Source organism: Oncorhynchus mykiss, chromosome 8 (genome assembly GCF_057628025.1).
Source record: "Oncorhynchus mykiss isolate SJ-2025 chromosome 8, ASM5762802v1, whole genome shotgun sequence".
NCBI classification, from domain to species: Eukaryota; Metazoa; Chordata; class Actinopteri; order Salmoniformes; family Salmonidae; genus Oncorhynchus; species Oncorhynchus mykiss.
This window is the reverse complement of record NC_143029.1, coordinates 45,903,088-45,926,837: the sequence shown is the minus strand read 5'-3', so window position 1 is coordinate 45,926,837 and position 23,750 is coordinate 45,903,088. Positions and strand designations below refer to the sequence as shown.

General features: G+C 43.3%; 1 protein-coding gene across 2 annotated transcripts in view; it reads right to left on the bottom strand.

Moving 5' to 3' along the window:
* Nucleotides 1-23,750, bottom strand: part of adcy8 (adenylate cyclase 8 (brain)) — a 258,557-nt gene that overhangs the window by 108,714 nt on the left and 126,093 nt on the right. For both annotated transcript variants that reach the window (XM_021612605.3, XM_021612604.3), the window contains exon 3: nt 15,747-15,877. In XM_021612605.3, coding sequence (XP_021468280.2) covers nt 15,747-15,877 — 131 coding nt within the window. The remainder of the gene's footprint in view (nt 1-15,746; nt 15,878-23,750) is intronic.

Here is a 23,750-nt window from a genome sequence, read left to right as displayed (position 1 = left end):
CTGCGCTGTCGTGACCGCTCTTTCCTGTGGATTTCTGAACATAACGCGACAAACAAGCGTCGGTATTTTGGATATAAAAATAATCTTTATGGAACAAAAGGAACATTTGCTGTGTAACTGGGAGTCTCGTGAGTGAAAATAATTAATTTGATTGCTTTTCTGATTTTTGTGACCAAGCTTCCTGATGCTAAGTGTACATAATGTTATGCTAGGATTGCTTTCGCTGTAAAGCATAATTTCAAAATCTAAGACGACAGGGTGATTAACAAAAGGCTGTGTTTCAAAATATTGCACTTGTGATTTCATGAATATGAATATTTTCTAGTAATATTATTTGACTGTTGCGCTATGCTATTCAGCAGTTGCAGATGGAAAATATCCCGCTATAGGGATTGGTAGCGTCAAGAAGTTTTAAGATAAGTATTCTCCTCATCTTTGACATTTCCTACACAACATAAAGGATAAAAACCTGACATATACAGTGTGTATGCTGTTCAAGTTACAATATTTTATACCATCACAAAATCAACATTACTTTTCCATAGATCATTCCCCACATCCGGATGCTAGAAATATTGTCCCAGTTTTCACTTTTGGGGCAGCAAAATGTCTCTGTAACTAAGAGACAATCCAATCACCACTACTAAAGAGCAGAAAAAGTCCTCTGCTGCATACAATTTATGACCGGGCGTGAGGTGTCACAAAACACCCCACATCAATCCCTCCTCCCCTCTGTGGGTGAAAGGGATCTGGTAAACGATGATCCATTGTAACCGGATCTTCGAATCCTCACAGGAGAGTCATGACAAATTTATAGTGTACGCTTGACAAAAAAAATTTAATAAAAGAGTCATATTCTTCCTGGGGGTGTATCTAAACAGGTTCTAATAAGATGAAATGTTGCTAAAATGCTGTCACTTCCACTTAAAATCATTTGACAAATGCAGGGCCCAGAGCATTTAAGATTCACACAGAGACATGGTCCAAAACTATAAGGAAATAATTTTCTTCCCTTTAGTGTCAAATTTGTAATTGATACACAGGCAACAATGTTCTACTCATACCGTGACATAACCTGGTGATATTAGGGTGGTTGGTTAATCAAAACTCTATTTGTATAACTGTTTTTCTGGATATGAGCAGAAGGCACAATGTTCAAAATCTTACCATTTATTATTATTGTTTATATTAGAGTTTAGGCAATGAAATTCTGCAGTTCTCCAAAATATGTCCTTGTTTAATGGCGTAAATTGTGAGTGATAGTTTGAAGTTTTGATGTTAAATGCAGAATAATACTGAAATGCCAATCTTGCACGCTCCCAACACAACAATGGAGTAACCAATATCAATGTAACATTAAAAAATAAGATAAGGTAGAGCAAAAACGAGAAATAAAATTAAGAAATAAGTACATGAGAAAGTAAGAGTAGTTCAGTTCCAATACCATATTTACAATGTGCAGGCATCCCGGAATGATAGAATTAGATAAAGTACTCACACCCATTGACTTTTTTCACATTTTGTTTTGTTACAGGGTTGCAATTTTTCCGGAAATGTTCCATGGGAAATTGGTAATTTTGCTTAAATTTGTTCAAAAAGTTAGCTTATAACAGTGAATCTTTTTTTGTGGGATTCACATATGGCAATTCTAGGTCTTGTGGCATATTTTGGTTAAACTATCGCCAATTCAATGGAATTGCAACCCTCTGCATGCACAGTGCATTCTTCCATCACATGTACAGCTGATTCTCAAGATCTTGCACACTAATGAGATGCTATTGATCCCACACTACTAAACTGTCTGAGCCAAGGACTACAACACTGGGTGGGGTGAATATATTTTATATGACATACATGATTTTTTTTGTTAACAAGATAATAGTTGCCTACAACAAAGTGTTTAAATCATTTTTAACTTATTAACCATTTATGCTAGTTAGTTTTTGCTACCATGTGGGTTTTAGCTTGCTTGAGCCTGCTAACTGAGGAGTGTGAATTCACCTGTTTCCATACATGTTTCGTTTAAAAAAAAAAGATCTTACAAAGGGGTTGTTTAATCTAACTGCTTAACTATTTATCTGTACATGGAGTTGTATTTGTTTGTTTTTTACAAAACAAATTCGAATCTTTACAGGAAAATGCCACGGGCACTATCTGATGTGTGGAGATATTTTACTGCAACTAATGTAAAAGGAAAAGCTGTGTACATTTGCAAATACCGTGCCGAATCATATGTGAAGAATGAAACAAAGATGCAGAATAATCTGGCCAAGTGCCAGATGACAAAAGTCCCTCTGCTTCTATTCGAGTTGAAAATGATGAATCAGACACCTTATCGATAGTAACAGCTCATGGTCCTCCTGGAATCAGCTTTTTTTTACTCAATGGACGAACGTAGTCAGAGAAATGGTTCACCTCTGATGCTCACATGCAATGTGTAATGGAAGAGATTTCTGAGTGTTCTTCACCCAGCATACACCCCTCCAACCAGAGACATGTTTTATTTACTCATTTGCTGGAGTTCAACAGAGTTCAAGTGAAGGTCAAGCAAATCGTAGAGAAAGCAGACTGTATTGCAATCATCTCTGATGGGTGGTCGAATATTCGTGGGCAAGGAATAATTAACCACATCATCTCCATCCCTCAACCAGTATTCTACAAGAGCACAGACACAAGGGACAACAGACACACCAGTCTCTACATTGCAGATGAGCTGAAGGCAGTCATCAATGACCTTGGACCAGAGAAGGTATTTGCACTGGTGACAGACAATGCTGCAAACATGAAGGCTGCTTGGTCTAAAGTGGAGGAGTCCTACCCTCACATCACACCCATTGGCTGTGCTGCTCATGCATTGGATCTACTCCTCAAGGACATCATGGCACTGAAAACAATGGATACACTCTACAAGAGAGCCAAGGAAATGGTTCGGTATGTGAAGGGTCATCAAGTCATAGCAGAAATCTACCTCACCAAGCAAAGTGAGAAGAATAAGAGCATAACATTGAAGCTGCCCAGCAACACTCGTTGGGGTGGTGTTGTCATCATGTTTGACAGTTTCATGGAGGGGAATGAGTCTCTCCAAGAAATGGCCATATCACAGTCTGCCGATATGGACAGCCCCATCAAGATCATTGATGATGATGTATTTCGGGAGAGAGTGGTAAGCAGCCTGAAACTCCTGAAACCTATAGCAGTAGCCATTGCACGGATTGAGGGAGACAATGCCATCCTGTCTGATGTTCAGACCCTGCTTGCAGATGTAAGAAATCCGTACTGCCTTGCCCACTTCACCGCTGCTCCAAGCAGAGGAACCCGCAGTTCTGAAATACATCAAAAAGCATGAAGACTTCTGCCTGAAGCCCATACATGCCGCAGCGTACATTTTGGACCCCAAGTATGCTGGCAAGAGCATCCTATCTGGAGCAGAGATCAACAAGGCCTATGGTGTCATCACTATCGTGTCTCGCCACCTTTGCCTGGATAAGGGCAAGGTTGTGAGCAGTCTGGCGATGTACGCTTCCAAGCAAGGGCTTTGGGATGGAGATGCAATATGGCAGCTGTGCCAAGATATCTGATCAGCCACCTGGTGGAAGGGACTTTGTCGATCTGAGGCTCTTGCCCTTGTTGCCTCCACCATTCCCCAAATCCCACCAAAATCATCCCGCCTCAGAGCGCAACTGGTCCTTGTTTGGAAACACACATAATTTTACAGATGTATGTTGAAAACGTTTTTGGGAGATGCGATGGATCATTGGGGATCATTCAATATTCCCTTTCTTTTGTTGTTCAGTGAAATCATCCCATGTGAAGAGTCTTCTCATTTAATTAAAGTTTGATTTGTAACTAAATTGTTTGTTTTATTCATTTGCAATTATGTCTACTTATGATAAGGTAACAGGTTTCTGTCTCCATATGATATGGTAAAGATATCCAATGCAAAAAAAAAACAGCTACATTTAAATGGTATTAATATTAATTTGCATATATTTCCATTAATTCCCATATATTCCCGTTAATTCCCACGGGAAGTTTCCACCTCTGAATATTCCCCAAAATGTGCAACCATAGGTACAGCCTGTATTTAGAATGGATTAAATTCAGATTTTTTGGTCACTGACCTACAAATTGTAATTTTTGGGACAAATCCAATACAACACATTACTGAGTACCACTCCATATTTTCAAGCATAGTGGTGGCTGCATAATGGTATGGGTATATGCTTATACTCTTGTAAACTGGGGAGTTTTTCAGGATAAAAAACAACTGAATGGCGCTAAGCACAGGCAAAATCCTATCGGATAACCTGTTTGTCTGCTTTCCACCAGACACTGGGATATTAATTCACATTTCAGCAGGACAATAACCTAAATTGAGTTGCTTACCAAGAAGACAGTGAATGTTCCTGAGTGACCGAATTACAGTTTTGATTTAAATTAAACATCTATGGCATGGCTTGAAAATGGTTGTCTAGCAATGATCAACAACCAATTTGACAGACCTTGAAGAGTTCTGAAAATAATCATGGGCAAATATTGTACAATCCAGGTTTGCAAAGCTCATACAGAGTTACCCTGAAAGAGGTAACTTTAACATGTATTTCTATATAAATGAGATATTTATGTATTTCATTTTCAATACAATTGCAAGCATTTCTAAAAACATGTTTTCACTTTGTCATTATGGGGTATTGTGTGTAGATGGGTGAGAGAAAAACATATTTAATCCATTTTGAATTCAGCCTTTAACACAACAGAATGTGGAATAAGTCAAGGGGTTTGAATACTTTCTGAAGGAACTGTTTGTACAGTATAAGGGTACGGTGACTAAGCATCAGGATATAAATTCAGCAAAAAAATAAATGTCCCTTTATCAGGACCCTGTCATTCAAAGATAATTCGTTAAAATCCAAATAACTTCACATATCTTCATTGTAAAGGGTTTAAACACTGTTTCACATGCTTGTTCCATGAACCATAAACAAATAATGAACATGCACCTGTGGAACTGTCAGGTGCGTGAATGAGGACCCAAAAGCGAATTAACAAAACAGAGTTTCTTTAATGATGAAACACACGTAGGCTCAGATGGACAGGCAGATTCCGACAGGACAGGACAAGGTTGCAGCAAACACGACGATAGTCTGGTTCAGGCATGAGAAACACAAACAAGAATCCGACAAAGACAGAAACAAAAACAGAGAGAGATATAGAGGACTAATCAGAGGGAAAAAGGGAACAGGTGGGAAAAGGGGTGACGAGGTAGTTAGGAGGAGACAAGGAACAGCTGGGGGAAAGAGGGGGAGAAAAGGTAACCTAATAACGACCAGCAGAGGGAGACAGGGTGAAGGGAAAGGACAGAAACAAGACACAACATGACAATACATGACAGTACCCCCCCCACTCACCGAGCGCCTCCTGGCGCACTCGAGGAGGAAACCTGGCGGCAACGGAGGAAATCATCGATCAGCGCACGGTCCAGCACGTCCCGAGAGGGAACCCAACTCCTCTCCTCAGGACCGTACCCCTCCCAATCTACTAGGTACTGATGACCACGGCCCCGAGGACGCATGTCCAAAATCCTACGGACCCTGTAGATGGGTGCGCCCTCGACAAGGATGGGGGGGGGGGGGGGGAAGACGAGCGGGGGCGCGAAGAACGGGCTTGACACAGGAGACATGGAAGACCGGGTGGACGCGACGAAGATATCGCGGAAGAAGAAGTCGAACTGCGACAGGATTAATGATCTGAGAAATACGGAACGGACCAATGAACCGCGGGGTCAACTTGCGAGAAGCGGTCTTAAGGGGAAGGTTCTGAGTGGAGAGCCAAACTCTCTGACCGCGACAATATCTAGGACTCTTAGTTCTACGCTTATTAGCAGCCCTCACAGTCTGCGCCCTATAACGGCAAAGTGCAGACCTGACCCTCTTCCAGGTGCGCTCGCAACGTTGGACAAAAGCCTGAGCGGAGGGGACGCTGGACTCGGCGAACTGAGATGAGAACAGCGGAGGCTGGTACCCGAGGCTACTCTGAAAAGGAGATAGCCCGGTCGCAGACGAAGGAAGCGAGTTGTGGGCGTATTCTGCCCAGGGGAGCTATTCTGACCAAGACGCAGGGTTGCGAAAAGAAAGACTGCGTAAGATGCGACCAATAGTCTGATTGGCCCGTTCTGCTTGACCGTTAGACTGGGGGTGAAAGCCGGAAGAGAGACTGACGGAAGCCCCAATCAAACGGCAAAACTCCCTCCAAAATTGAGACGTGAATTGCGGACCTCTGTCCGAAACGACGTCTGACGGAAGGCCATGAATTCTGAAAACATTCTCGATGATGATTTGTGCCGTCTCTTTAGCAGAAGGAAGCTTAGCAAGGGGAATAAAATGAGCCTTAGAGAACCTGTCGACAACCGTAAGAATAACAGTCTTCCCCGCTGACGAAGGCAGTCCGGTGACAAAATCTAAGGCGATGTGAGACCACGGTCGAGAGGGAATGGGAAGCGGCCTGAGACGGCCGGCAGGAGGGGAGTTACCGGACTTAGTCTGCGCGCAGACCGAACAAGCAGCCACGAAGCGACGCGTGTCATGCTCCCGGGTGGGCCACCAAAAGCGCTGGCGAATGGAAGCAAGCGTACCCCGAACGCCAGGGTGGCCGGCTAACTTGGCAGAGTGAGCCCACTGAAGAACGGCCAGACGAGTAGGAACGGGAACGAAAAGAAGGTTCCTGGGACAAGCGCGCGGCGACGGAGTTTGAGAAAAATACGCGCAAGGGTGGACCTTGTCGTCAGAGAAGGAGCGCTGAGAAAGAATGGCTCCCACGCCCACCTCTGACGCGTCAACCTCGACAATGAACTGTCTAGAGACGTCAGGTGTAACAAGGATAGGTGCGGATGTAAAACGATTCTTGAGGAGATCAAAAGCTCCCTGGGCGGAAACGGACCACTTAAAGCACGTCTTGACAGAAGTAAGGGCTGTGAGGGGGGCTGCCACCTGACCGAAATTACGGATGAAACGACGATAGAAATTCGCGAAGCCGAGAAAGCGCTGCAACTCGACGCGTGACTTAGGGACGGGCCAATCAATGACAGCTTGGACCTTAGCGGGATCCATCTTAATGCCTTCAGCGGAAATAACAGAACCGAGAAATGTGACGGAGGAGGCATGAAAAGTGCACTTCTCAGCCTTCACAAAAAGACAATTCTCTAAAAGGCGCTGGAGGACACGTCGAACGTGCTGAACATGAATCTGGAGTGACGGTGAAAAAATCAGGATATCGTCAAGGTAAACGAAAACAAAGATGTTCAGCATGTCTCTCAGGACATCATTGACTAATGCCTGAAAGACAGCTGGAGCGTTAGCGAGGCCGAAAGGAAGAACCCGGTATTCAAAGTGCCCTAACGGAGTGTTAAACGCCGTCTTCCACTCGTCCCCCTCCCTGATGCGCACGAGATGGTAAGCGTTACGAAGGTCCAACTTAGTGAAAAACCTGGCTCCCTGCAGGATCTCGAAGGCTGAAGACATAAGAGGAAGCGGATAACGATTCTTCACTGTTATGTCATTCAGCCCTCGATAATCTATGCAGGGGCGCAGGGACCCGTCCTTCTTCTTAACAAAAAAAAACCCCGCTCCGGCGGGAGAGGAGGAGGGGACTATGGTACCGGCGGCAAGAGCTACAGACAAATAATCTTCGAGAGCCTTACGTTCGGGAGCCGACAGAGAGTATAGTCTACCCCGGGGGGGAGTGGTTCCCGGAAGGAGATCAATACTACAATCATACGACCGGTGTGGAGGAAGAGAGGTGGCCCTGGACCGACTGAATACCGTGCGCAGATCGTGATATTCCTCCGGCACCCCTGTCAAATCACCAGGCTCCTCCTGTGAAGAAGAGACAGAGGAAACAGGAGGGATAGCAGACATTAAACATTTCACATGACAAGAGACGTTCCAGGAGAGGATAGAATTACTAGACCAATTAATGGAAGGATTATGACAAACTAGCCAGGGATGGCCCAAAACAACAGGTGTAAAAGGTGAACGAAAAATTAAAAAAGAAATGGTTTCGCTATGATTACCAGAAACAGTGAGGGTTAAAGGTAGCGTCTCACGCTGAATCCTGGGGAGAGGACTACCATCCAGGGCGAACAAGGCCGTGGACTCCCTTAACTGTCTGAGAGGAATGTCATGTTCCCGAGCCCAGGTCTCGTCCATAAAACAGCCCTCCGCCCCAGAGTCTATTAAGGCACTGCAGGAAGCTGACGAACCGGTCCAGCGTAGATGGACCGACAAGGTAGTGCAGGATCTTGAAGGAGAGACAGGAGTAGTAGCGCTCACCAGTAGCCCTCCGCTTACTGATGAGCTCTGGCTTTTACTGGACATGAAGTGACAAAATGACCAGCAGAACCGCAATAGAGACAGAGGCGGTTGGTGATTCTCCGTTCCCTCTCCTTAGTCGAGATGCGGATACCTCCCAGCTGCATAGGCTCAGCACCCGAGCCGGCAGAGGAAGATGGTAGTGATGCGGAGAGGGGGGCAACGGAGAACGCGAGCTCCTTTCCACGAGCTCGGTGACGAAGATCAACCCGTCGCTCAATGCGAATAGCGAGTTCAATCAAGGAATCCACGCTGGAAGGAACCTCCCGGGAGAGAATCTCATCCTTTACCTCTGCGCGGAGACCCTCCAGAAAACGAGCGAGCAAAGCCGGCTCGTTCCAGCCACTGGAGGCAGCAAGAGTGCGAAACTCAATAGAGTAGTCTGTTATGGATCGATTACCTTGACATAGGGAAGACAGGGCCCTGGAAGCCTCCTCCCCAAAAACAGATCGATCAAAAACCCGTATCATCTCCTCCTTAAAGTCCTGATACTGGTTAGTACACTCAGCCCTTGCCTCCCAGATTGCCGTGCCCCACTCACGAGCCCGTCCAGTAAGGAGAGATATGACGTAGGCGACACGAGCAGTGCTCCTGGAGTAAGTGTTGGGCTGGAGAGAAAACACAATATCACACTGGGTGAGGAACGAGCGGCATTCAGTGGGCTCCCCAGAGTAACACGGCGGGTTATTGATTCTGGGCTCCGGAGATTCGAAAGCCCTGGAAGTGGCCGGTGGATCGAGGCGGAGATGGTGAACCTGTTCTGTGAGGTTGGAGACTTGGGTGGCCAGGGTCTCAACGGCATGTCGAGCAGCAGACAATTCCTGCTCGTGTCTGCCTAGCATCGCTCCCTGGATCTCGACGGCTGAGTGGAGAGGATCCGAAGTCGCTGGGTCCATTCTTGGTCGGATTCTTCTGTCAGGTGCGTGAATGAGGACCCAAAAGCGAATTAACAAAACAGAGTTTCTTTAATGATGACACACACGTAGGCTCAGATGGACAGGCAGATTCCGACAGGACAGGACAAGGTTGCAGCAAACACGACGATAGTCTGGTTCAGGCATGAGAAACACAAACAAGAATCCGACAAAGACAGAAACAAAAACAGAGAGAGATATAGAGGACTAATCAGAGGGAAAAAGGGAACAGGTGGGAAAAGGGGTGACGAGGTAGTTAGGAGGAGACAAGGAACAGCTGGGGGAAAGAGGGGGAGAAAAGGTAACCTAATAACGACCAGCAGAGGGAGACAGGGTGAAGGGAAAGGACAGAAACAAGACACAACATGACAATACATGACAGGAACGGTCATTAAGACACTAACAGCTTACAGACGGTAGGCAATTAAGGTCACAGTTATGAAAACTTAGGACACTAAAGTGGCCTTTCTTCTGACTCATCTGCGTGAACATGCCGGAGGCATGAGGACTGCAGATGTGGAAATAAATTGCAATGTCTGTACTGTGAGACAGCGCTACAGGGAGACAGGACGGACAGCTGATAGTCCTCGCAGTGGCAAACCATGTGTAACAACACCTGCACAGGGATGGGTACATCCGAACATCACACTAGAGAGACAGGTACAGGATGGCAACAGCAACGGCCCGAGTTTACACCAGGAACGCTCAGACTGTCCACAATAGGCTTAGAGAGGCTGGACTGTTGTAAGGCAGGTCCTCACCAGACATCACCGGCAACAACATCGCCTGTGGGCACAAACACACCGTCGCTAGACCCGACAGGACTGGCAAAAAGTGCTCTTCACTGATGAGTCGTGGTTTTGTCTCACCAGGGGTGATGGTCAGATTTGTGTTTATCGTCGAAGGAATGAGTGTTACACCGAGGCCTGTACTTTGGAGCGGGGTGGATTTGAAGGTGGAGTGTCCGTCATGGTCTGGAGTGGTGTGTCACAGCATCATCAGACTGAGCTTGTTGTCATTGCAGGCCATCTCAACTCTGTGCGTTACAGGGAATACATCCTCCTCCCTCATGTGGTACCCTTCCTGCAGGCTTATCCTGACATGACCCTCCAGCATGACAATGCCACCAGCCATACTGCTCGTTCTGTGTGTGATTTCCTGCAAGACAGGAATGTCAGTGTTCTGCCATGGCCAGCAAAGAGCCCGGATCTCAATCCCATTGAGCACATCTGGGACCTGTTGGATCAGAGGGTTGAAGGCTATGGCCATTCCCCCCCAGAAATGTCCGGGAAATTGCAGGTGCCTTGGTGGAAGAGTTGGGTAACATCTCACAGCAAGAACTGGCAAATCTGGTGCAGTCCATGAGGAGGAGATGCACTGCAGTACTTAATGCAGCTGGTGGCCACACCAGATACTGACTGTTACTTTTGATTTTGACCCCCCCTTTGTTCAGGGACACATTAATCAATTTCTGTTAGTCACATGTCTGTGGAACTTGTTCAGTTTATGTCTCTGTTGTTATGTTCATACACATATTTACACGTTAAGTTTGTTGAAAATAAACGCAGTTGACAGTGAGAGGACATTTTTCTTTTTTCTGAGTTTTTGATAAACAGAGTAGCAGCAGCATAAATTATGACTGTATGTGTGCATGTGTGTGGAGTCAGTATAAATGTGTGTGCATGTTTTTCTGTGTCAGTGTGTGTGAGTGAGAGAGAGAGTAGAGTCATGTGCGTGTGCATAGACACAGTAAAACAATAATGTACAAGAGTCTACTCAGATAGTCCATGTAGCTATTAAACAGTTTTATGGCTTGGGGATAGAATCTGTTCAGGAAACTGTTGGTGTCAGACTTGATGTGAGGAAGCAGAGAGAACAGTCTATGGGTGGCTAGAGGCTTTCCTTTCACACCGCCTGATATAGTTCCTGGATGTCAGGGAGCTCGGCCCCAGTGATGTACTGGGCTGTTAGTATCACCCTCCATAGTGCCATGCGATCGAGGACAGTGCTGTTGCCATACCAAGCAGTGATGCAGACAGTCAAAGTGGTCTCAATAGTGCATCTGTATAACTTTTTGAGGATTTGAGGGCCCATACCAAACCTTTTCAGCCTCCTGAGGGGGAAAAGGCACTGTCGCTGATCTCCTCCCTGTAGGCTGTCTCATCGTCGCCGGTGATCAGGCCTACCACCGCTGTGCTGTCAGCAAATTTGATGATGGTGTCGGAGCTGTGCGTGGCCACGCAGTCTTGGGTGAACAAGGAGTACAGGAGGAGACTAAGCACACACCCCTGTGTGGCCCCTGTGTTGAGTGTCAGCGGGGCGGAGGAGATGTTGTCCTAACCTCACCTAATCGGCTTGTCATGAATTCCAGGATCCAGTTGCAGAAGGAGGAGTTCAGTGCCAGGATTCTAAGCTTGGTGACGATGGTGTTGAATGCTGAGCTGTAGTCAATTAACATAATTCTCACCAAGTATTCCTCTTATCTAGGTGGGTGCAATTAAAATTGCGTTGTCTATGGATCTCTTGGGGCAGTTTTACAAAATAAAGAATGAGTTCTTGGGAACAGGAATGATGGAAGTAATCTTAAAACACTTGGGGATTACAGACTAGGACAAAGACAGTTTGAAAATTATCGTGAATATGCCTGCCATCTGATATGCGCATGCTCTGAGAATGCACCATGGAATATCGTCCAGCCCAACACCATGTTGATCTCGGAGAGCGAAATCACCCAGTCCTCTGGGTCGTTTAGGTCCCTCATGCATGGTACGGTGTTGTTATTATCGAAGTGTGCAGAATATGCATTGAGTTCGTCTAGAGGAGATGCATTGTTGGGCAATGCGGGGGCGTCGTAATAACAAATGTGAATGAAATTCATGTGGAAGAAATTAAGTTTGATCCAAATAGGCCTCTTGTCTGATATTCAATTGTCATCACAGTCCTACACTTTCAGGATGAACAACGGCTGTCCTAGTCTACAGTTGAAGTTGGAAGTTTTTCATCCATTCCACAAATTTCTTGTTCACAAACTATAGGCTTGGCAAGTCAGTTAAGACATCTACTTTGTGCATGACACAAGTAATTTTCCAACAATTGTTTACAGACAGATTATTTCACTGTGTCAGAAGTTTACATACACTAAGTTAACAGTGCCTTTAAACAGCTTGGAAAATTTAGAAGCTTCTGATAGGCTAATAGACATAATTTGATTCAATTGGAGGTGTACCTGTGGATGTATTTCAAGGCCTACCTTCAAACTCAGTGCCTCTTTGCTTGACATCATGGGAAAATCAAAAGAAATCATCCAAGACCTCAGAAAAATAATTGTAGACCTCCACAAGTCTGGTTCATCCTTGGGAGCAATTTCCAAATGCCTGAAGGTACCACGTTCATCTGTACACACCATGGGACCACGCAGCCATCATACCGCTCAAGAAGGAGATGCGTTCTGTCTCCTAGAGATGAACATACTGTGGTGCGAAAAGTTCAAACCAATCCCAAAACAACAGCAAAGGGCCTTGTGAAGATGCTGGAGGAAAAAGGTACAAAAGTATCTATATCCACATTAAAACGAGTCCTAAATCGACATAACCTGACAGGCCGCTCAGCAAGGAAGAAGCCACTGCTCCAAAACCGCCACAAAGAAGCCAGACTACGGTTTGCAACTGCACATGGGGACAAAGATCGTAATTTTGGGAGAAATGTCCCCTAGTCTGGTGAAACAAAAATATAACTGTTTGGCCATATTGACCATCGTTATGTTTGGAGGAAAGAGGGGAGTTTTGCAAGCCGAAGAACATCATCCCAACCGTGAAGCATTGGAGTGGTAGCATCATATTGTGCGGCGCTTTGCTGCAGGAGGGACTGGTGCACTTCACAAAATAGATGGCATCATGATGATGGAAAATTGAAGCAACATCTCAAGACATCAGTCAGGAAGTTAAAGCTTGGTCGCAAATGGGTCTTTCAAATGGACAATGACCCCAAGCATACAGTATGTTTTGACCATGACAGTTTACAAACCAGAGTTACTCCAGCAGTTTAGTATTGCTCAATTTCCACATTATTTCTTTCAGGGTTTAGTGAAAGATTTTTCCCAAAAACAATGCATTTCGTTTTTGAAATATTTAGTACTAATTTATTCCTTGTCACCCACTCTGAAACTAACTACAACTCTTTGTTAAATGTTGCAGGCATTTCAATTGCTGTAGTAGCTGACATGTATAGTGTTGAGTCATCCTCATACATAGACACACTGGCGTTACTCAAGGCCAGTGGCATGTCATCAGTAAGGGGCCTAGACAGCTGCCATGGGGAATTCCTAATTCTACCGGGTCAATTCTACCCTGTGGGCCCTGGTCAAAAGTAGTGCACTACATAGGGTATAAGGGTGCCATTTGGGATATACAGTTGAAGTCGGAAGTTTTACATACTCCTTAGCCAAATACATTTTTCCGAAGTTTACATATATTCAACTAGTATTTGCATTGCCTTTAAATTGTTTAACTTGTGTCAAATGTTTTGGGTAGCCTTCCACAAGCTTTCCACAATAAGTTGGGTGAATTTTGGCCCATTCCTCCTGACAGAGCTTGCGTAACTGAGTCAGGTTTGTAGGCCTCCTTGCTCGCACACACTTTTTCAGTTCTGCCCACACATTTTCTGTATGATTGAGGTCAAGGCCTTGTGATGACCACTCCAATACCTTAACTTTGTTGTCCTTAAGCCATTTTTCCACAACTTTGGAAGGACAGTATTGATACAACAGTAGCTAAGATGGTGAGAAGTATGTCCATAATAAAGAGCTACGGTACCTTCTTAACACTATCAACAAGGCAGGTCCTACAGGCCCTAGTTTCTACCTTCTTAACACTATCAACAAGGCAGGTCTTACAGGCCCTTGTTTCTACCTTCTTAACACTATCAACAAGGCAGGTCTTACAGACCCTAGTTTCTACCTTCTTAACACTATCAACAAGGCAGGTCCTACAGGCCCTAGTTTCTACCTTCTTAACACTATCAACAAGGCAGGTCCTACAGGCCCTAGTTTCTACCTTCTTAACACTATCAACTAGGCAGGTCCTACAGGCCCTAGTTTCTACCTTCTTAACACTATCAACAAGGCAGGTCCTACAGGCCCTAGTTTCTACCTTCTTAACACTATCAAAAAGGCAGGTCCTGCAGGCCCTAGATTTGTCACACCTGGACTACTGTTTAGTCAAGTGGTCACGTACCACAAAAAGGGACTTAGGAAAATTGCAATTGGCTCAGAACAGGGCAGCACGGCTGGCCCTTTGATGTACACAGAGAGCTATTTTTAACTACTGGCACACAAATCAGACACCCATGCCAAAAGAGGTCTCTTCACCGTCCCCAAGTCCAGAACAAACTATGGGAGGCACACAGTACTACATAGATCCATGACGGCATGGAACTCTATTCACCGGGGGCAAACTACCTGCCCTCCAGGACACCTACACCACCCGATGTCACAGGAAGGCCATAAAAATCATCAAGGACATCAACCACCCGAGCCACTGCCTGTTCACCCCGCTATCATCCAGAAGGCGAGGTCAGTACAGGTGCATCAAAGCTGGGACCGAGAGACTGAAAAACAGCTTCTATCTCAAGGCCATCAGACTGTTAAACAGCCACCACTAACACTGAGTGGCTGCTGCCAACACACTGACACTGACTCAACTCCAGCCACTTTAATAATGGGAATTGATGGGAAATGATGTAAATATATCACTAGCCACTTTAAACAATGCTACCTTATATAAATGTTACTTACCCTACATTATTCATCTCATATGCATACGTATATACTGTACTCTATATCATCGACGGTATCCTTATGTAATACATGTATCACTAGCCACTTTATACTATACTATGCCACTTTGTTTACATACTCATCTCATTTGTACATACTGTACCCGATACCATCTACTGTATCTTGCCTATGCTGCTCTGTACCATCACTCATTCATATATCCTTATGTACATATTCTTTATCCCCTTACACTGTGTACAAGACAGTAGTTTTGGAATTGTTAGTTAGATTACTTGTTATTACTGCATTGTCGGAACTAGAAGCACAAGCATTTCGCTACACTCGCATTAACATCTGCTAACCATGTGTATGTGACAAATAAAATTTGATTTGATTTGATTTGATTTGATTTGACGGCATGGAACTCTATTCCACATCAAGTAACTGATGCAAGCAGTAAAATTGATTTTAAAAACAGATAAAAATACACCTTATGGAACCGCAGGGACTGTAAAGCAACACAAACATAGGCACAGACACATGCAAACACACACATACGATAACATACGCACTATACACACACGTACACATGGATTTTGTACTGTAGATATGTGGTAGTGGTGCAGCCCAAAACTGACCTATTCCCATAATGTTGAAAAGCACCAATTTAAGCCAGAATAGCCACAGCCTTACCTGACATTCTCATAGCGATGGATATAGATTCTGTGAAACTGGTGCTGGAGGTGCTCGTCATCCACATTTGTCATGTCGTTGATCATCTCCAATACCACAAACCGGGGTAAAACGGACAACACCAGCCTTTCCTGTAAAGAAAAGGAGCATCCTGGTAAATATTCGTAGCTTTTTGGGCATAACCGGGGGAGAAATGTAACTCAAAAAAAATTAAAACAACAGAGCTACAGATGCAGGGACTGACCATCCATGGTGTTAAAATTATAGTTTTAAGTTTTAGGCCATACAGTGTTTCAAACATTGGAGTAAAAAAAGGTTATATTTGGGGTTTAGATAGAGTACAAGAGTTGAACTACGATCATGCGGTATTTATAAGTTATATTCTTCAAGAATTAATGGGTGTATGTCATTAATTTATACGTTTTTAAAAAATGTAGCGATGGCTGATTTCCCTTTTAAAAAACAGCATCCGAATAAAAAATAAAATATCTAATAGCCACCCGCCTTATAAATGCCATAAGCATGTATGCATTTAAGTATGCTCTCATAAGAAACCATGGGCCTTTAATATATGTTTAAAAATACATGCATTATAAATGCATCATACATTTTTCATAATGTACTTTCATACAGGTGTGTGATGCATTATGATTAATGGATTTATAGTATTTATATGCAATTAAAAGAGACATTGAGCTTTTATGAATGCTTATAGCAAGTCTTATAACACTACGGCGTGATATATTTTCATATCACCTCCACCTTACCTGTCACCCTAGACCCGCTTCAATTTGCATACCACCCCAATAGATCCACAGACGATGCAACCGCCATCACACTGCCCTATCCCATCTGGACAAGAGGAATACCTATGTCAGAATGCTGTTCATTGACTACAGCTCAGCCTTCAACACCATAGTACCATAGCACCATAGTGAAGGTAAGAAACAACATCTCCACTTCGCTAACCCTCAACACTGGGGCCCCACAAGGGTGCGTGATCAGCCCCCTCCTGCACTCCCTGTTCACCCACAACTGCGTGGCTATCCACGCCTCCAACACAACAGTAGTAGGCCTGATTACCACCAATGATGAGACAGGGAGGAGGTGAGGGCCCTGGCGGAGTGGTGCCAGAAAAATAACCTCTCCGTCTTCATCAACAAAATGAAGTAGCTCATCGTGAACTTCAGGAAACAGCAGAGGGAACACAACCCTATCCACATCGACGGGACGGCAGTGGAGAAGGTGGAAAACTTCAAGTTCCTCGGCGCACACATCACTGACGATCTGGTGAAAAAGGCGCAACAGCGCCTCTTCAACCTAAAGTGGCTGAATACATTTGGCTTGGCCCCTAAGACCCTCAGAAACCTTTACAGATGCACAATTGAGAGCATCCTTCCTGGTATGGAAACTGCACAGCCTGTAACCACAGGGCTCTTCAGGGGGTGGTACGGTCTGCCCAATGTATCACCGGGGGCACACTGTCTGCCCCCCAGGACACCTACAGCAACCGATGTCATAGGAAGGCCAAAAATATCATCAAGCATATCAACTACCGGAGCCAACGCCTGTTCATCCCGCTATCATCCAAAAGGCGGGGTCAATACAGGTGTATCAAAGTTGGGACTGAGAGACTGAAAAACAGCTTCCATCTTAAGACCATCAGACTGTTAAATAGCCATCACTAGCTGGCTACCACCCGGCTAATCAACCCTGCACCTTAGAGGCTGCTGCCCTATATACATATACATGGAATCACTGGTCACTTTAATAATGTTTACATACTGCTTTTCTCATCTCATATGTATATACTGTATTCTATTCTACTGTATTTTAGTCAATGCCACTCCGACGTTGCTCATCCTAATATTTATATATTATTATTTTACTTTTATTGTTGTGAATTGTTAGATACTACTGCATTGTTGGAGCTAGGAACACTAGCATTTCGCTACACTCGCAATAACTGCTAAATATGTGTATGTGATTTTATTAAATTCGTAACGCAATATAAACGAATGCTTCTTAGAAAGCATAACCAAAAGCATTTCTCTGCTACAGACCTAAGAAAATTGCAACATAATAATGATTGTTATGAATTCCCTGCCTGTGACTATTATCAGCACCTCACAGCCCTGAGCTGAACCTGCCTCTTAAACTCTCTCTGACCTGTGTGACCTGGGCCCTGATAGGTTGCTAAGGGGAAAGTTGTTAGGGGGAAGGACACCTGACAGCTGTTCTGACTGTGTAAGCCAGTGTCTCTTCACTTGGACTTGTGGGATGGAGTGTGTACAAAAGTGAGTTGTTGTTATTGTGTGTTTACGATTTACTGTTCGTAATTAATGATAATTGCCTAGTTAAATAAAAAATTAAAAAATGTCTGCTTGTCTACCCTTGATCTATACAGTCCTTACCAGTGCTCTTGTATTGGATTCATGCTCATGCTATGCTAATTGTCTACAGCCTATTCATTACTGTTTATCTCCTGTATTACAGAACCACATCCTTCCCACATCTATTCCCTGTGGCAATACAGTTTTCTTGTGTGTAACTATGAGGTTGCCTTATTCCCCTCTTAACAGGGGAGGTGCGAGCGGGTCACAGATCAGTTCCAACAGAGTCACTCTCTTTCAATGCTTCTTTGTGCCGTTGCATCAATTCATTTACAACACAATATAAACGGGTCACCATTCTAAAAGCATGTGTATGCTACAGACCTTAGCAAATTGTGCTTCTTTTATGGCGTCATTTCCGTCTCTCACAATTCGAATGCATGTTGAGCACAGGTGGATCGAGTTAAGAGTTCAGATAAAAAGTCTTGAGGGTGCAGAGGATCATGTTGAGGAGCTGAGAGAGAGCAAAGAGCTCAGACAAAAAATGTTGCGTGCTACGAAAGTGGAATTGAGTGCAAGAAATGAAGTGTCGAGCACAGCATCTCCCTGTTCATGGTATACTTGCCTGCGCTCTCTCAAAATGCGTGCTTGCCTGCTTATTCCGGGAATATTCCAACCGAGTTTTCTGGAAAGTTACTGGATTTTTACAAAGCTAGTCCCAGGGGACGGAACTCTGTGCACGTTTTTCTTCCTTGCGAAAGTTAACAGATTTTTGCATCTACCTGGGACAGAAATCATCCACGTTTGTATTATAGAACAAAATCACTAAGTAAGAATGAGATGACAATTCTGCATGATATAGACAATAACATGTGTGGATCTACAGGTAATTGCAAAAGTAAAGGAAACACCAACATGAAGTGTCTTGATGGAGCCTTGGGTCACGATGAGCCAGAACAGCTTCAATGGTGCATAGATTCTAAAAGTGTCTGAACTCTATTGGAGGGATGTGACACCATCCGTACGTGAGAAATTCCATCCTTTGGTGTTTTGTTGATGGTGGTGGAAAGTGCTGTTCCAGAATTGCCCAATAAGTGTTACATTGGGTTGAGATCTGGTGACTGAGACGGCCATGGCATATGGTTTACATTGTGTTCATGTTCATCGAACCATTTAGGCACCCGTGCCCTGTGGATTGGGACATTGTCATCCTATGGGGGGGCATCCTATGGCCTGCCCAGCATTTTAATACATGACCCTAATCATGATGGGATGTTAAAACTTCTTTGGGATATGGGGCAGCATTTTTACTTTTGGATGAATAGCGTGCCCAGAGTAAACTGCCTCCTACTCAGTCCCAGATGCTAATATATGCATATTATCATTAGTATTGGATAGGAAACACTCTGAAGTTTCTAAAACTGTTTGAATGATGTCTGTGAGTATAACAGAACTCATATGGCAGGCAAAAACCTGAGAAAAAATCCAAACAGGAAGTGGGAAATCTGAGGTTTGTAGTTTTTGAACTCAGCCCCTATCGAATTCACAGTGGGATATGGGTTATTTTCCACTAGATGCCAACCGTCTTTAGAACGTTGTTTCAGGCTTCTCCTGTGAAGGGGGGCCGGATGAGAGCTGTTTGACTAAGGGGTCTGGCAGCAGCCTCGTTCTCAGTCACACGCATTTCACATGAGAGGTATCTCTCGTTCCATTGCTTTTCTACAGGCAATGGAATTCTCCGGTTGGAACATTATTGAACATTTATGATAAAAACATCCTAAAGATTGATTCTATACTTAGTTTGACAAGTTCCTTCGACTTGTAATATGACTTTTTGAACTTTTCGTCCGACTGGACCTAAACGCTCTTTTGGATTTGTTTAACAAACGCCCTAACAAAAGAAGCTATTTGGACATAAATGGACATAAATGATGGACATTATCGAACAAAACAAATATATATTGTGGAACTGCGATTCCTGGGAGTGCATTCTGATTAAGATCATAAAAGGTAAGTTAATATTTATAATGCTATTTATGACTACTGTTGACTGCGCAACATGGCGGCTGTTTTGGGCTCTGAGCGCCGTACTCAGATTATGCTTTTTCCGTAAAGTAAAAAAAAAATCTGACACAGCGGTTGCATTAAAGGAGAAGTGTATCTATATTTTAATGTATCATGCATGTATTTTCATCATCATTTATAATGACTATTTCTGTAAATTCATGTGGCTCTCTGCAATATCACTGCATGTTTTGGAACTACTGAACATAACACGCCAATGTAAAATATGATTTTTGGATATAAATATGAACTTTACTGAACAAAACATGAAGTCCTATAAGTGTCATCTGATGAAGATCATCAAAGGTTAGTGATTAATTTTATCTCTATTTGTGCTTTTTGTGACTCCTCTCTTTGGCTGGGTTTTTCTGTGAGTTGGTGGTGACCTAACATAATCGTTTGTGGAGCTTTCGCTGTAAAGCATTTTTTAAATCAGACACTGTGGCTGGATTAACGAGAATTGTATCTTTTAAAATGGTGCCTAATACTTGTATGTTTGTATTTGTCGCCCTGCAATTTCATTGGCTGTTGGCGAGGGGTTCCGCTACCGGAACAAGCGGAACCCCAGTCCTAGACAGGTTAATTGCTTAATTAACCACACCTGTGTAGAAGCACCTGCTTTCCCTAATTTACTCAAGTTTTTCCATTGTTATGGCAGTTACCTGTTTTTCTATCTAGGGCGGTAGGTAGCCTAGCAGCTAAGAGCATTGGGCCAGTAACCAAAAGTTCGCTTGGTCAAATCCCCAAACCGACCAGGTGAAAAATCTGATGTTCACTTGAGCAAAGCATTTAACCCTAATTGCTCCTGTAAGTCGCTCTGGATAAGAGCATCTGCTAAAATTCTGTCTGAGAATTATGTGCTTAAACCTTTAAAATATAACTAGCAAATATATTGTTTATTTTCTAGAAACCTATCATTAGCTATATTAATGTACTCAGCTGATGGTGTGAGTTAGTTAGCTAGCAAACTAGATTAGCTAGCTCTTCCCTAGGAGTTTCCAACCTAGCTAGCTAGCTACCTAATTTATGGACTTTTTAAAACCTTTCTAGATAATATAAAAATATACATTTTGCACTCGTATCTAGAGCTGGCTAATATAGCAAGCCAAATGATAGTACCGTAGCTAGGATGAATACAGTGTGTGACAGTAGCTATATGGTAGACATTTGCTAGATAATTGAGTGATGAAATCCAAAGGAAGGACATCACATCAGAAAACGGTTTAAAGCTGAACTGGAAATTACCGAGTGTACCATTACAGGTATCCACTGGCAAATCTTTAAATAATGAGATCATCAAAAACCTACTGAAATAGAATTAGGTGGAATTAGCTATCTAGCTCTTACCTGAGAAGAAGCGACTTCCTGGGAGTCCACCATGTTGCAAATGGCTAGGTACCAACCTGGGGATGTAAACATCAGGTTGTATGGGTCCTGCCTTCCATTTAGCTAGCCAATCAATGTCATTATAACACAAAACAGCACTATGATTGGTCAATAAGTGTGCCTATCATATTTTGGTAACGTGAGAGCAGAGCAAGGAGATGTGTGCTCGACATTTAATTTATTGCTCTCAATTCCACATTTTGGGCACGCAACATTTTTCTCTGAGCTCGTTGACATGATCCTCTGTGACCTTTACATTTTTTTTATTTCAACTCTCTCCACGCACGTTCCACTAATTCCTCCATGCTTCTTTGAATTATGAGACGGAAATTACGGCATATTCTTTGCAGTGCACCTGTGTCACATTTGATGAACTATAACACAAGGCTTTTGAAAGACAAAACGCAGCACAATATTAAACCATTAAGTATTCCTCTCATGGTGATGACTGAGTCCCTTTCTCTAAAACTCAGTATCCACTTGAATTGCCATAAACTCTACTGATACAGTCTTAGTGTTTCCAGTAAAGGAGCTAAAACTCAGTCTCCACTTGCATTGCCATAAACTGCTGACACGGCCTGAGTGTTTTATTGTAGTCGCAAAGAGCTCTCAACACAGAGAGCACCTGCAGAGAGGCGGAGAGATGGGAGAACGAGAGGAGGGGAGATGCTATGGAAAACAGAGCTATGGTTTTGTTTAATTGATTAGGATCCCCATTAGGATCACCCCCCTTGGCATTTTCCTATTTTGTTGCCTGGAATTAAAATAGTTTTGGGGGGATTTGCCTCATTTGATTTACACAACATGCCGACCACTTTGAAGATGCAACATATTTCTTAATTGTGAAACAAAAAAGAAATAAGACAAAAAAAGCAGAAAACTTGAGCGTGCATAACTATTCACCCCCCCAAAATCAATACTTTGTAGAGCCACCTTTTGCAGCATGTAAGCTCGACACATCTAGCCACTGGGAATATTGTCCATTCTTCGAGGCAAAACTGCTCCAGCTCCATCAAGTTGGATGGGTTCCGCTGGTCTACAGCAATCTTTAAGTCATACCACAGATTCTCAATTGGATTGAGGTCTGGGCTTTGACTAGGCCATTCCAAAACATTTAAATGTTTTTAAAATGACAAAGTGTTCCGATATACATATTCTTAAATACAGCACAGTTAAATTAGATCTTTATAAAGAGGAGGAGAGGCACTGTGATATCTGTTGTTTATCTGTTTTTTAAAGCTAAACTTGGTGGTAGAGCATTACACGATGGCTCTATACATAACTGAGTGACGCATTAAGTCTGTTTTTGGTTTGGGTACCGTGAAGAAACCCATAGTGGTGTGTCTGGTGGGGAATGTATGTTTTTTTTTAATAGGGAAGATATATTGAGACCTAGGTCTCATTTTCAAATGCGCCCTGTACAATACGACACACACAATACAGTACCAGTAAAAAGTTTGGACACATCTAGTCATTCAAGGGTTTTTCCTTGTCTTCACTATTATTCTACAATGTAGAAAATAGTAAAAATATCAAAACTATGAAATTACACATGGAATCATGTAGTAATCAAAAAAGTGTTAAACAAAATATATTTTACATTTGAGATTATTCAAAGTAGCCAACCTTTGCCTTGATGACAGCTTTGCACACTCTTGGAATTCTCTCAACCAGCGTCATGAGGTAATCACCTGGAATGCATTTCAATTAACGTGTACCTTGTTAAAAGTTAATTTGTGGAATTTCTTTCCTTCTTAATGCATTTGAGCCAACCAGTTGTGTTGTGACAAGGTAGGGTTGGTATACAGAAGATAGCCCTTTTTGATAGAAGACCAAGTCCATATTATGGCAAGAACAGCTCAAATAAGCAAAGAGAAATGACAGTCCATCATTACTTTATTTTAAAAAATGTTATTTCACCTTTATTTAACCAGGTAGGCCTGGTTAAACATTTCAATAATTTTGAACGTTTTTTTCAAGTGCAGTTGCATAAACCATAAAGCCAATGATGAAACTGGCTCTCGTGAGGACCGCCATAGGAAAGGAAGACCCAGAGTTAACTCTGCTGCAGAGGATAAGTTCATTAGCGTTACCAGCCTTGGAAATCTGCAATTAAAATCAAATGTTAATTGTCACATGCGCCGAATACAACAGTGAAATGCTTACTTACAAGCCCTTAACCAACAATGCAGTTTCAATAAAATACCTAAAAAATTAAAGT